We start from the raw sequence: 14,333 nt of genomic DNA on the forward strand, positions 1-14,333 counted from the left end.
CCCTCACTTCCTTTATTCAAATATCCCCTTTACAGTGAGATATTTCCTGGTGATTGCATCTAAAATTGTGATACACTCACCACACATACATGCATGTCTCTTATCCAACTCTGGTGATCTTTCTCTCTCTTTAGCACTCACGACTAGAATACTACATAGTTTACTCATTCATTCATCCATTTACCCCACTAGAATATAAGCTCCAGGAAGGTATTTTTAAATTTATTCATGACTGAGTCCTTAGTGCCTTACATAAGTGCTTTGTAAATATTTACTGAATGCATGAATGTCTTTTTGTATCACCTGTATCTACCACCAGATATTCTTATATCTAGTATCTGCTTGGCATATAGTAGGCAGAAATGTTTGTTGAATGAACAGGGACCCCTTTCATTTTTTTTTAATAGGTGTATATACATATATTTTAAAATAACCTTATTTTTATAGCAGTTTTAAGTTTCACAGAAAAATTGAGTGGAAAGCACTGAGCATTACTTCATATTATACGCATTCCCTCCCTCCAAACATAAAGCCTCTCCCACCATCAACACCCTACACGGTGTGGTACATTCGTTAAATCCATTAACCAACACTGACATGTTATTACCAGGCCAAGTCCATAGTTCACATTTGCTGTACATTTATGGCTTTGGGTAAATGTATACTATCATATGAATAGTTTCACTGTCCTAAACATCCATTGTGCTCCACTTACTCATCCATCCCACCAGGAAAACCCAACTACTGATTTTTTTACTGTCTCCATTATTATGCCTTCTCCAGAATGTCAGTTGGAATCATATATTATGTAGCTTTTTCAGATTGACTTCTTTCACTAAGAATAAGCATTTAAGATTCCTTCATGTCTTTTCATGGCTTGATAGCTCATTTCTCTTTAGCACTGAATAATTCTCCATTGTATCCAGTTTTCATTTGCCTATTCACCTGTTGAAGAGCATCTTGCTTGCCTTCAAGTTTTGGCAAATATGAATAAAAGGTGCTATAAACATTCATGAGCAGGTTTTTGTGTAGACATAAGCTTTTAACTCAATTGGGTAAATACCAAGGCATGTGGTTGCTGGGAGATACAGTAAGACTTATTTTCAGCTTTTTTAAGAAACTGTCACTTTCTTCCAAAGTGGCTGTACCAATTTGCATTTGCAACAACGAGTGAGAATTCCTGGGCTCCACATGCTCATCATTCGGTATTGTTTTCGATTTTAACCATTCTAATATGTAATGGTAACTCATTGTTTCAAATTTACAGTTCCCCAATGACCTATAATGTTGAGCATCATTTCCTATGCTTATTTGCCATTTGTATGATGAGGTGTCTATTCATATCTTTTGCCCATTTTCTCACTTGGTTGTTGCTTTTCTTATTGTTGAGTTTCTAGTATATTTTGATTAACAGTCCTTTCTCTTGTCATATGTATATTTTTTAATATGCAATCCTGCTGTGTATAATTTGCTTTTTAATATAACAGTATAGCAAGTATTGCCCATTTTGCTTGAAGCTTCCCAATTACCACTTTAAAAGGGTGCAAAATAAATACCACACTTCTTCCTGTAAAGCCCTACAGAGATTTTTTTATTATATCCACTTTACATGTAAAGGGAGCTACGAAAATGGTAAGCTGCCTTAGGTTCTAGCGCTGCCAGCTGGCAGAGCTCAGAATTTCGTCAGGTAATCCAGTGCTTTTCGCTCTTCCAAACTGCCTCTGCCCGCAGCGTAAGTTGCTATGACTAAGTGGCATTTCCTCCTTTCTTCGGGCCTCCCAAATGGCTTTACAACAGGGTGAAGCCGCGATCCGTTGTCCGACAGGCTCCTGTACTTAACTGCGCTCAGCACTTTCGGCGGCGGGCGGGAACTGCCGCACTCCTCCCTGGCCGCGGGGCGGAGCCGGGGCGAGCGGGCCACGCCCGCGACCGCTCACTGCACTGCGCAGACGGCGCGGACACCGGACCTGGCTTCCCGAGCGGGGCGGCGGCACATTTTGACGTGCCCGAGGGCGCTGTCGGGCGGTGAGGGGGCGCTGACACCGCGGCAGGACGCCTACGGACGCAGGACCAGCGGAGCAGGGCGCGGTGAGCGCGGAGCGGGGCAGCCCCGCAGCGGCCCGGTGAGCCCCATGTCGGGCTAGCGCGTTCGCCCCAGCGCTCCCCGGCGACCCTGCCGGAGAGTCGGAGCAACTCCTGACTCCTGCCCGGCTGCCTTTTTCCTTACCTGGGCCTCCGGAGGTTTGCCGCAAAAACGAAAGTGAATTAACTCGAGTGCGTCTGCGCGGAGCCAGTGGTTGCTGCTTCCAGGCTCGCAGCCACCAGCTTCCGGGTGTGTGTGCGTGTGTGTGTTGGAGGAGGGGAGAGGGCCTTCTGGAGGTAGGCTGTGAGTGGCCCTCTGGGTGGTGGGCGGCGCCTTGCGTTTCAGGAACTAAAGCTGTGAGTGGGCCTCACGGTTGTGGGCGGGGCCTCGGTGTTCCCCCGGGTCGGGCAGCTGGCTGGCGGTGAGAGGTGCACAGGGCAGAGCTCCTTCCTCCCTGGCAGTCTAGGTGTAAATCTGTTCAGACTGACACCTGCCCTCGGGCCAAGATAACGGCATGGTAAAGGTAAAGGCATGACGTTGGAACCGACCCTTGAGGAGTGTTGTCTTCGTTTTTTTCGTAGAAATAATGGGTTTTATTGCGTTATCATTCAGTTACAGTGGTGCTGCGCTTGTCGTAGGGTTAATAGAGGCCCCTGACTGGGGCCTTCTTACCAACTCTTTGAAAGGGACTTTTACTGTTGCACTTGGGGCCGCAGCGAATTGTAAAGACAGTCAAAAGATTTTCGCCTTATTTTAGAAGCAAACTAGCAAATGGGAGAGAAGGGTCAACAGCCAAAGCGATAAAAAGAGACGAATGTCATAACCCTAGGATGCCTCTTCGGTGATCCGTGGCGTTTGCTTTTATGAATTGCTACAGAATCTCTTACCCTTTGAAGAGGATAAGCTACATGCTCCTTTCCTGAGCATTTGACAGAAGCCCACAGGGAAGGGGGTAGAGTTCTTTTCTTTGCGTCTTGCGATCATTTGGCTCTTCCTTGCTTGAATGGATCTCCTGTTTAGCTTGGACAAAGCCTGAAGCTGTTAGATTCAAACAACTTCGTACAAGTCCTTTGGTTTTTAGACCACTATTCTCCTCTGATTTACACGTGAAAAAATCACTTGAAGGTACGAGTGAATTTTAGAATGTAGAGTAAGTTAGCACTTTATCTGCATATTGTAACCCCTGGGTAGGTGCAAGAGTAAGGAGGAAATTGTGGTCATTAGAAATGTGGAAAACTGTGGCTTTAATAAACACAAAAAAGTGGAGACTAAGCTTTTTTAAAGTAAAATTTGGGGTGTATCACTATCATTGTTATTACTGATGAAACAACTGTAACGATTGATTTTCATTTTCCTCTATTTGCACTATATTGAGCACCAGGGATATGTTGTACTTTCAGGATTGTGAATATTAGTAAAAATTAAGAAAAATTTCTAACATACCATCTTCCAAAATGGCAAACTGGTATTTGGTGCTTATTAATCCACAACATGTTAATACCATCAATGTGATCAGCAATTTGGAAAAAATATAGCTTATTTCTGTGCTTTGGTTAGATATTATACTCTGGCAAGAATGATTGGATGTATTAACCTGTAGAATATTGATTCTGAACCATGTATTCACATTTTTAAAATTTAGTCTGTACATGCCCATGTTTCTGATTTTAGCATATTAATTTAATAAAGGTGAGCAAGGCTGTCATTGTCTTATGATTTTAATAAAGACAGATTATTGTTTGCTGTCTGGATAAGTATCATGTGTTAGTGAATTGAGCATCGGAGTTTAAGTGAAGAGACAAAGTTTCAGGGCCAGAATCTGCCACTTTAGGGGAATAATTTAACTTCAGATTTTAGTTTTTTTTGTACCTTGGAATGATGAGAATAAAATATACTTAACAGGGTCATAATGTGCTAATGTACATGATAATGCTGGGTTAAACTTTCCAGTCTTGTCTCTTGCTCATCATTTGGTTCTTACTTGATTAGAGCTCTGGTTTATCTGGGGCAAAGCATCAGGCTGTCAAAATCAAAGAACCTTACAGAAGTCTGTGTTGGATACCTGAGTAAAATCAGAGCACTAGCAGGGGAAAAGGGGGACAGTGATAGGGAGGGTACCAACATTTTCTATCAGACTTATTATATGTAATCATCATTTAAATTTTGAAAAAATAGTCCTCTACTACTTAAAGGTAAAGATGAATATTTTAAAGGATTTTTAAAAACTTCTTTATTGAAATATACCATATACAGAAAAGTACACAAATCATAACTGTATAGCTCTATGAAGTATCACAAAGTAAACATTACGCAGGTTAAAAAATAGAACATTGCTATGGCTCCTAAAACCCCTGTGCCTCCTCTCATTCACTACCTCCTGTCTTCCACCTTGTAACCACTGTCCTGTTAATATTGTAAGTTAATCCTGCCAGGCTTTTTTGGCATTATTATTATTTATTTGCACTTTTCCCCAGTTTTATTCAGGTATAATTGAGAAACAAAATTAAATATAGATATGACTATTTTGATATATATGCCCTTCTTTACAGGGTAATTTGTGAAATTTCTTAGAATTGTCAGTTAATTTCAGTGGAAAAAAATTTGCTTCTGTGTGTGTCCCTGAATTAACATCCATTTATGCAAAAACATGAAGAAATCACATTAAAATGGACACAAATATGTTAGTAGTTAAAATGAGTTATCTTAAGATGATATAACAGGCAATGTGCCTTCATTAGTTACTCTGTAACATGTTCTTATAATAGTTTTTTATCTGCTTACATTCAGTGTGTTTGTGGCTCTTGGCTATCTAAACTGCTCACAGGGTCTTCCTAAAATCTTCAGTGCTTATAAAGTTGATTTATTCCTGGGGAAAATAGGGGAGAAAAAAACAGTAAAAACAAAAGAAATGATGGATAACCATGAAAAAGGTGCATAAGATTAAGTAAAATCAGACTAAGCCAGCAAACTGCAAGCCAGTGAGGAGAACTAACTTGGGTCATGACGGAGCCAGGCCCACGATGCAGCAGAACCACCAGCTGCATCGTGCCTGAGCTCCGTCATGCCTTCTTTCCCTGAGCTCCGTCATGCCTGCAGGATGCGCTGTAAATCCTAGCTGCTTGTGTAGGGCTGAATCTGGGCTGAAGGAGAGAGACAGATAGAACTCCTCAAAAAGCTGAACTATTATGCCAGATGGACATATTACAGGGCATGGTTATAATTCCTTCCTGTTTCTTTACTCTGTGAGCCTTTAAAAAAAAAGTTTATAAATACAACAGCATTTTTGAAACCGCTAGATAGATTTCAGAGTTTGGATGGGCCATCATTGATTCTTTCTCCTGTATATGTAAATTGCTTTATATGCTTTCACTGTTTTCTGTAATATTACTAGGGACATCCTTGTACATAATCTATATCAGCATCTTTGATGTGATTCCTCAGAATAAAGAATTACTAAGTGAAGTAATTATTCCCTATAAAAAATAAATTTTATTGTAAATGTAATTCATGTTTATTGTAGGAAATTTGGTAAATGTAATAAAAACATAAAGAAGAAAGTAAAAACCACCTTACCATTCAGATATAATCCTTGCTAACATTTCATTACACCTTTTTTTTGTATATAATTCTATATGTGCATTTAGCCATCTGTCTGTATATGTGTTTTTAATTTTTACAGACAATAATTTTCAATGGCTATATGATATTCCATTTTATGAATGTGCTATAATTCATTTAACTGTATTCTTTATTTCTGGACAATTAAATAATTATTTTTAAAAAATAATTATCCATGTAGTGATCACCTACCATATGCCAGTTTCTGTGCTAGGCACTGTAGACAGTGTGCAAGATAGGCAGTTTTCTGCCTTCTGTGATCTTAATTAGAAATAAATCTCAAATTACAGCTGTATTAACTATTTTGAGGGAGAAGTACAGGGTGCTGTGAAAATGTCTAATGGGAAGACATAAGATGGCTTCCCTGAGGAAATGAGATTTCACCGAGACCTGTAGGATAAGCAGCTTCTAGACAGGAGAAGGATGGGCCCTAAGTGGTTGCAAGAGAGCATGCCCTGTCATTTTCTGTCATATCTTCCCTGTGCCCATCTTAAAAGGATTGGTCAGTAGAGACTGCTTATAAGAGTGATCCCCGCTGCATGTTGCCATTCTCAAAATCCACTGAAACCAGATTTTGGATAAATGTGGATGGCTGGGCCAACCATGGCTAGAACCGCAAAGCAGGCAGTGTGTGTTTTCTCATATATTCCTTACCAGTCCTGTGAGGCAGTCATTATTATTTCCTTACACAAATGAGGAAGTTGAGGGTTATGTAGGTTACCCTAGTCACAGGGCTTATAAATTACAGAGCAAGAGTTCATACTCATAAGAGAAACGTCTGTGCTCTTTGCACTGCCATTAAGGCTTCTTCATCTTCGCCTTCCATGCCTGTCTCATCCCGGTTCCCTCTGTCTTCATGCTTTCCTTCAAGTGGCCTCCCTCACAGACGCCACACAGACGTGCTTGTTCCACACAGACGTGCTTGTTCCCAGAGGGCACTTCCTCTCATTTGGTAATGACTCATGGTAAAGGAAGGTGGTCCACAGGGTCATCTGTGTTGGTATGTGAGCTTCATCAGGGTGGCATGGTCTGCCCGCAGCCTGTGTAGAAGCTACAGACGGTTGGTTACCTGATCCAGGCTGCAGCAGGCCACTGTACAAGACTACCACCAGGCAAGGCATTTTCAGAAACCCCTCTAAGTGCTTTCTTTTTTATAACTGACCACCAACATTTTATTATGAAAAAGTTCAAAGCGCAAAGTTAAAAGATTTTATACCCACAGCCCAGATCATACTCAAAGGTGAAAAGTCGAAAGCTTTTCCTTTAAGATAAGGAGGAAGACAAGGATGCCCAGTCTCACCACTTCTATTCAGCATAGTATTGGAAGTCCTAGCTAGAAGAGCTAGGCAAGGAATAGAAGTAGTAGGCATTCAAATCAGAAAAGAAGAAGTAAAACTGTCACTGTTTGCAGAAGACATGGTATTAAATATAGAAAACCCTAAGACTCCATCAAAAAACCATTAGAACTAATCAATGAATTCAGTAGTGTTAAAATCAATACACAAAAATCTATTGCATTTCTATACACTAATAAATTATCAGAAATTAAGAAAACAATCAATCTATTTACAATTGTACCAGAAAAGTAAAATATCTAGGAATAAATTTAACCAAGAAGATGCAATACTGAGTGCTATGAGACACTGAATACTATAAGACATTGATGAATAAATTTGAAGAAGACACAAATGGAAAGATATTCTATGCTCATGGATTAGAGGAATTAATATTGTTAGTACTCCCCAATATTGTTAATACTGTCCATACTACCAAACCAATCTCCAGTTTTAATGCAGTCCCTATCGGAATTCCAGTGGCTTTGTCAAATCCACACATCTATGGTCAGTTAATTTACAATAAAGGAGCTAAGAATATACAACGAAGAAAGGACAGTTTTTTCAATAAATGGTATTGGAAAAATTGAACAGCCACATGCAAAAGAATGAAAGTAGGTCACTGTTTTACACCATACATAAAAATTAATTCAAATAGATTAAAGATGAACATAAGACCTGAACACATATAACTCCTAGAAGAAACATAGGCAGTTCCTTGACATAGGTCTTGGTGATGATTTTTTTAAATCTGGCACCAAAAGTAAAAGCAACAAAGTGAAAGTAAGTAAGTGGGACTACATCAAACTAACAAGCTTATCCACAGCAAAGGAAACCATCAAAATAAAATGGTAAGTTACTGAATGGGACAAAATATTTGCAAATCATTTAACTGATGAGGGGTTAATATCCAAAATATATGAAGAACTCACACAACTCAGTAACAGCAACAACAATAAAAAATCTGAGTTAAAAAAAGGGGGCAGAAGATCTGAACAGACTTACCTTTAGAAGACATACAGATGACCAACAGGTACATGAAAAGATGCTCAACATCATTGTCATCAGGGAAATGCAAATCAAAACCACAGATACCATCTCACATCTGTTATCAAAAAGACAAGACATAACATGTCAGCAAGGATGTGGAGCAAAGGAAACACTTGTGCACAGTTGTTGGGAATGTAAATTGGTGCAGCCAGTGTAAATAGCAATATGGAGTTTCCTCAAAAAATTAAAATTAGAACTACCATATGATCTACCAAGTCCACTTTAGGGTATTTATCCGAAGAAAGCAAAAACACTAACCTGAAAAGGTATCTGCACCCCCATGTTCATTGTAGCATTATTTACAATAGCCAAGATATGAAAACAACCTAAGTATCCATTGATGGATGAATGGATAAAGAAAATATGTACAAAATGGAATAGTATTCAGCCAGAATAAAGAATGATATCTTGCCATTTGTGACACTATGGATGGACCTTGAGGGCATTATGCTTTTCAGACAGGTGAAGACAAATACTGTAAGGTCTTTCTTATATGTGGAATCTTAAAAAAAAGCCAAACTCACAGAAAAGCAGATTGGTGGTTGCCTGAGGTCGGTGGGTGGGAGAAATGGATGAATGTAGTCAAAGGTTAAAAGAGTAATAATAATAAAATCAAGAGCTACAAAATGGCAGTATGGTATCCTGGGAAAGAAAAAGGACATTAATAGAAAAACTGGTGAAATCAGAATAAAGTGGGGAGTTCAGGTAATAGTAATATACCAATGTTGGTTTCTTAGTTTTGACAGATATACTATTAAGAGTAACTGGGTGAGGGGGTATATGGGGAAAAAAACTAATAAAAATAATAATGTAGAAACAATAAGGTATTACAGTGAGCTCTCATGTATCCACCATCTATATCATTTTAACTCTGTTTTATCAGAAAACTGTCCGTCTACTATCTCTGTCCACCAGTCTATCTATTGGCAAAGTAAACTGCAGATGTCAGGACACCACCTCCTAAATATTTTAGCATGCATACCATTAACTACAGTTCAGTATGTTTACAGATTTTTCTCTTGATGTAAAATTTACCAGCAGTTCTTAAGAGTACGTTTGCTGAGTTTTGACTAGAATAATCAATGACACCAGAAATAGAATAATACCATGACACCAGAAAGTTCTCTCATACCCCACCTCACTCAATCCTCACCCTGTCTCTGAGCAACCAGTATTCCTTTTTGACTGTCCTAGAAACTCATACAAATGGAATTGTACAGTATGGATTCTTTTGTATAAAGCTTCATTTACTCAGCGTGTTGTGACTCATCCACCTTGTTCTGGGTATTAGTAGTTCATTGCTTTTTATTACTGAGTAGTATTCCATTGTATGAATATACTACAGGTTTTGTTTTATTGACCCATTCTCCTGTTGATGAAAAAGTGCTTCCAGTTTTGGGCTACCGTGAGTAAAACTGCCATGAACATTGTGGAAGTTTTTTGGGACATATGTTTTCATTTTTCTTGGGATTAGAACTGCTTGATCATAGTGTCGATGTGTTTAGTGTTACAAGAAACTGCCAACATACTCTGGTTTCTCTTTAGGTGATATAAATCTTTCACTTTTTATTAAAGATTTCCATGGAGAGGAACAATGAGCTAAAGAATACAGTAACTGAAGTGAAGTATACAATGTAGGGAATGAATAATAGATTGCTGCAAGTAGAGGAGACAATGAGGTGGAAATTAGAGAAAAGGAATACAGTGAAGCTGGAGAATAGAAAAAAAGAATCTCTAGGAATGAAAGAATGGTAAGAGAGCTGTGTGATAACTCCATATACACAGAAAACCCTAAAGTCTTCAAAAAACTGTTAGAACTAATAACTGGATTCAGCAAAGTTTCAGGATACAAAATTAATACACAGAAATTGTTTTCCTATATACTAACAATGAACAAGCAGAAAGAGAAATCAGGAAAACAGTTATATTTACAATTGCATTAAAAAGAATAAAATACCTACGAATAAACCTAACCAAGGAGGTGAAACCTGTACTCTGAAAACTATAAGACACTTATGAGAGAAATTAAAAAAGACATAATAAATGGAAATCTATCCCATACTCATGTCAGAATCACCATCCTACCCAAAGCAATGTACAGATTCAAGGCAATCCCTATCAAAATACCAGCAGCATTTAGTAATGAACTAGAACAAGTAATCCTAAAATTCATATGGAACCACCACAGATCCCAAATAGCCAAAGCAATCCTGAGAAGAGCAAAGCTGGAGGGTTTATACTCAGTGAAATAAGGCAGGCAGAAAGACAAATACCGAACGATTTCACTTATTTGTGGAATATATGATTTCACTTATTTGTGGAATATAAAAATGAAACAAGACAGAAAGAACAAAACAGCAGTAGACTCACAGACACTAAGAAGTGACTGGTGGTTACCATTGGGGAAGGATTGGGGTGGATGGGCAGCAAGGGTGAGGGGGATAAAGGGGCACAAAAATTCTCAATCATAATATGTGTTGGTCTCGGGGATGGTAGTACAGAATAGAGAATATAGGCCATGATTCTGTAACATCTTCCTATGTTGACAGATAGTAACCGTACTATTGGGGGTGAGGATTTAATAATATGGGTAACTGTTGAACCACTGTGTTATGTATTTGTAATTGTATATCAATGATGCTTCAATAAAAAAACGGGGAGAAAAAGAAACGGATAGACCGTACCTCAAAGCTGTGCAGCATTACACTCCCACCAACAGTGTGTGAGAATTCTGGTTGCTTCATATCTTTACCACTATTTGGTGGTGTCAGCCTTTTTAATTTTGGATATTCTGGTGGGTATGTAGTGATATCTCAATGGATTTTTTTCTCCATTTCAGTTTAGGGAAAATAAATGGGAGGGAAAAAGGATGAAGCAAACAGTTCTGTGTTGAGATTGCTAACATTGTATACGTCGGAACACCGAAGGACAAATTTGCCAAATTATCATCCTTTTCACATCTTACAATTCTTTTTAGATAGGGCATTGTTCTTATTTTCCTTAAATTTCTTCTTTTGTTCAAAATTACTTGAAACCTGTTTATTTTCTAAGAGTAGTCAATAGTTCCTTACCTGAAGTTCTTTGGTGCCTGATACGGCTGCTTGTTCTATGTGCTGGGTCTGGCTCGTGGTGAACTTTTTCCTTTGGGTCTATAATTTGGGAAAGGGTAGCTCATGTTGAGTTAGGTTTCTTTGTGGGAATCCTGTCTGGGGATCCTGGCTTCAGGATATTTTATTGGCTTTAGCCTTATAATCCACGGATGTTATCAGCATGTGTCCACTTCCTATACAGAAGTTCTTAGACTCCTAGCCGTAAGAGGAATATAAATTCAAATCCCAAATCTATCTGAAAACAGGCCCAAGGTTATGAATTCACATGGAGACTTTTTTTTATGCCTCATGTCTGGTGTAAGGCCACTAAGTTCCTTTGCTAATGGACTGCTTTTATTCTGGTCCACCCTTACGTTGAGGGGTAGGGTAGTACATTGAGCAGTGCGATGTTAAGGGAGGCTAGAAGTCCAAGGTCAGGAAGCCGGGCAATCCAGTATCTGGTAAGAACCTGCTTCCTGGTGTTCAGATGGGTGTCCTCTCAGTGTTCCTTCATGTTGGAGACGGAGAGAGAGAGAGAGAGAGAGAGAGAGAGAGAGAGAGGAAGTGAAGGCAAGCTCGCTCCTGTGTTTTATAAGGACACCAATCTCATCTGTGAGGACTCTATCTTCATAACCTAATTACCTCTCAGGTAGTTGGCCCCTACTTCCTAATACCATCAGTTGGAGTTAGGGCTTTAACATATGAGTCTGGAGGGGATAGAAACTCAGTCCATGCTGCCACTATGTGGGCCATAACCCCTCCCAGTGTCTGTCCCTTGTGTTACTTTCCTTTCTGCTGAGCCTGACTGTGCATTTGAATGGATGTTGGTGTTATGTTATCACACACATATATGTCCTTTGGAGTGTTTTTAGAATTTTCTCATCTTCCATGTTGTCACAAAAAAATATATAAGGGATAAAATTTGTGGTCTTCTGTGAGTCTTGGAAGTATGAAAAACAAGTCATTTTAGAGACTGTATCTATCTTCAAAAAATAAAGGCACTGCCAAGCATATGATAGAACTTTACATAAGTTTTTTGAATAATGGCTTTTTTTGCACTGAGATGTTCTCTTATTTTTCTTTACAGTGTGCAGCTCTGAGTTGGGGAAAGTGGTGTGTTTTGGGGCATTCTGAGCATTCAGAAGGAAAGCGGACATGTCTTTGGATGACGTTAAGATGAAATCTGGTGATTTCCTGGAGAAGGAGCACCTCGACAGCGGGAGCTTTGGAAAGGTGTCTCTGTGCTTACACAGATCCCATGGGCTCGTGATCCTGAGAAAGGTGTACACTGGGCCCAAGCGCAACGAGTGAGTTGGGAGCAGAGGCAGGTGGCCAAATTCCAGGCTGGCCTTAGGAAGCAGTGGTTGTGGAGGGAGAGGGCAGGCCAGTTGACCATGTGGCACAGGCTTTAGAACGAGACAGACTACGGTGTGTCAGCATACAGCTGCATGTCCGATAACCCTGCAAGGTGGTTATTTGAGGCAGTCAATGGAAAGAAAATGGAAGGGATTTGTGAAGATAGACTGACTCACTTCCTTCACATTTTTGATGAGGACCAGCCCTAATATGAAGGAAAAAAAGCTAGAAAACAGTGGCTCATTAATTAGAGGTTCCAGGAAACTTCTCTTTATAGCAATTAGTGGAGTTGTTTTATTTCTCTCTGTTTTTTCCAGAGTGGTTGCAGAGAGAAGCTGCAGTTTTTATTGTATTACCTAATATCCTTTTTTCAGGCTGTGTCTTGTTGCTACTCTTAATTAATCAATTAATTAATTAATTAAACATTTCTTGAGACTCACTGCTGGTCACTGGGGCCAAGGAACATAAAGATGAATGAGAAGCTACTCTGCCTTCTAAAGCTTGTAGTCTGTGCCTGGGAGAGACGGGTATGTGCACACATAAATGACTGAAGCACACGTGGGATGGGATGCAGTGAAGGGATATACTGTGTTTCTTACTGGCACAAGGGAAAGGGGCTAACTGCTCATATGAACTGCACCGTTCCCTCCCACAGGTACAATGAATCCCTCCTGGAGGAGGGCAAGATTATGCACAGGCTAAGACACAGTCGGGTGGTAAAGCTCCTGGGCTTCATCCTAGAAGAAGGAAACTACTGTCTGGTGATGGAGTACATGGAAAAGGGCAACCTGATGCAAGTGCTGGAAGCCGAGGTAGAGGGCACTGCTGTGTGCTTTCCAGGCACAGCATGTGGGCGCTCGTTGTCTGTTAGGGTGTCCTGGTGTTCTTTGTTGTTGGTGTAAAGTAACCAACCCCTTTGTGGATTGCTAGGTATTTTGGACATTCTGAAGTCAATCCCTCATTAAATCTTATTTGACTTACCTGCCCAGAAGGCAGTCTAGCCCCTTAGTCCCTGTGGATAGTTGCCCTTATCCCTTACTTGGATGGTCTTCTCCCTGTCTTAGTATTATAATTGGCTTTTGTCAGCCACTCTGAGATCCACAACTCAGTTAGACACTGTGTTCATCAAGCAAACTGAGGCTGGTTAGTGAAAATTATGTGCATGATGGGTAGCAATTAATGATTGACTACAGGATATGCACTATAAATATATGGGAAGATGGAATCTTAATTGCATATTGATACCACTTAAGAAACTTAAAAGGTTATAGAACATTAGAGGCAATACCACTGGATAAGTAGGACTTTAAAAAAGGAAAATAAAAATTGTTTACCAAAACCAAATAGCTTGAAAGCATTTTTAAGTTTTATGTACCTATTAGGAGCAAGGCCTAGGTGCTAGTTGCTCTGGAAGCCATAGCAAATAAGACACAGACAAGAAAAGGTCACAGTGTCTTGCCATTGGGTTTCAGCCCAGGCAAGTTCACTATGGATGTGACTAAAGAAATGACAGTAGAATGTTCTTGGGGTGAAAGGGTTATACCAACTATATTACCATGGTAGCAGGTCAGTCACTAAGATCCCATCCACTCAGAGCAAGTCAACATGCAGCAAACCGGTCTCTGCCTCTGGGCCTCTCTGCCTGCACAGCCATCCCAGTCTCTGTCCTTGGTGCTGCTACCACTGCAGCCTCTGCTCTCCTGCAGCCTTGCAGCTGTGCACCATGTCACCCAGAGCACTGGGCAGGGCTCTTTATATAATAGTGTCAATAACAACGTATTGCCCACACCTGTGTAGTGAGCT

The 14,333-nt window shown here is 39.9% G+C and overlaps 1 protein-coding gene across 3 annotated transcripts in view; it reads left to right on the forward strand.

Annotated features, from left to right (window-relative positions):
• The first annotated feature begins 1,019 nt into the window (after nucleotides 1-1,019).
• Nucleotides 1,020-14,333, forward strand: part of RIPK1 (receptor interacting serine/threonine kinase 1) — a 60,635-nt gene continuing 47,321 nt past the window's right edge. Inside the window, exons 1-3 of one of the 3 annotated variants that reach the window (XM_036888769.2) lie at nucleotides 1,020-2,088; nucleotides 12,262-12,481; nucleotides 13,186-13,342. In XM_036888769.2, coding sequence (XP_036744664.2) covers nucleotides 12,330-12,481; nucleotides 13,186-13,342 — 309 coding nt within the window. In that variant the 5' untranslated portion in view covers nucleotides 1,020-2,088; nucleotides 12,262-12,329. Of the gene's footprint in view, nucleotides 2,124-2,481; nucleotides 2,607-12,261; nucleotides 12,482-13,185; nucleotides 13,343-14,333 lie in introns of those variants that run through there. The other 2 variants (XM_036888771.2, XM_036888772.2) reach the window with 2 other exon arrangements.

The sequence above is a fragment of the Manis pentadactyla genome, chromosome 16 (assembly GCF_030020395.1).
Source record: "Manis pentadactyla isolate mManPen7 chromosome 16, mManPen7.hap1, whole genome shotgun sequence".
NCBI classification, from domain to species: domain Eukaryota; kingdom Metazoa; phylum Chordata; class Mammalia; order Pholidota; family Manidae; genus Manis; species Manis pentadactyla.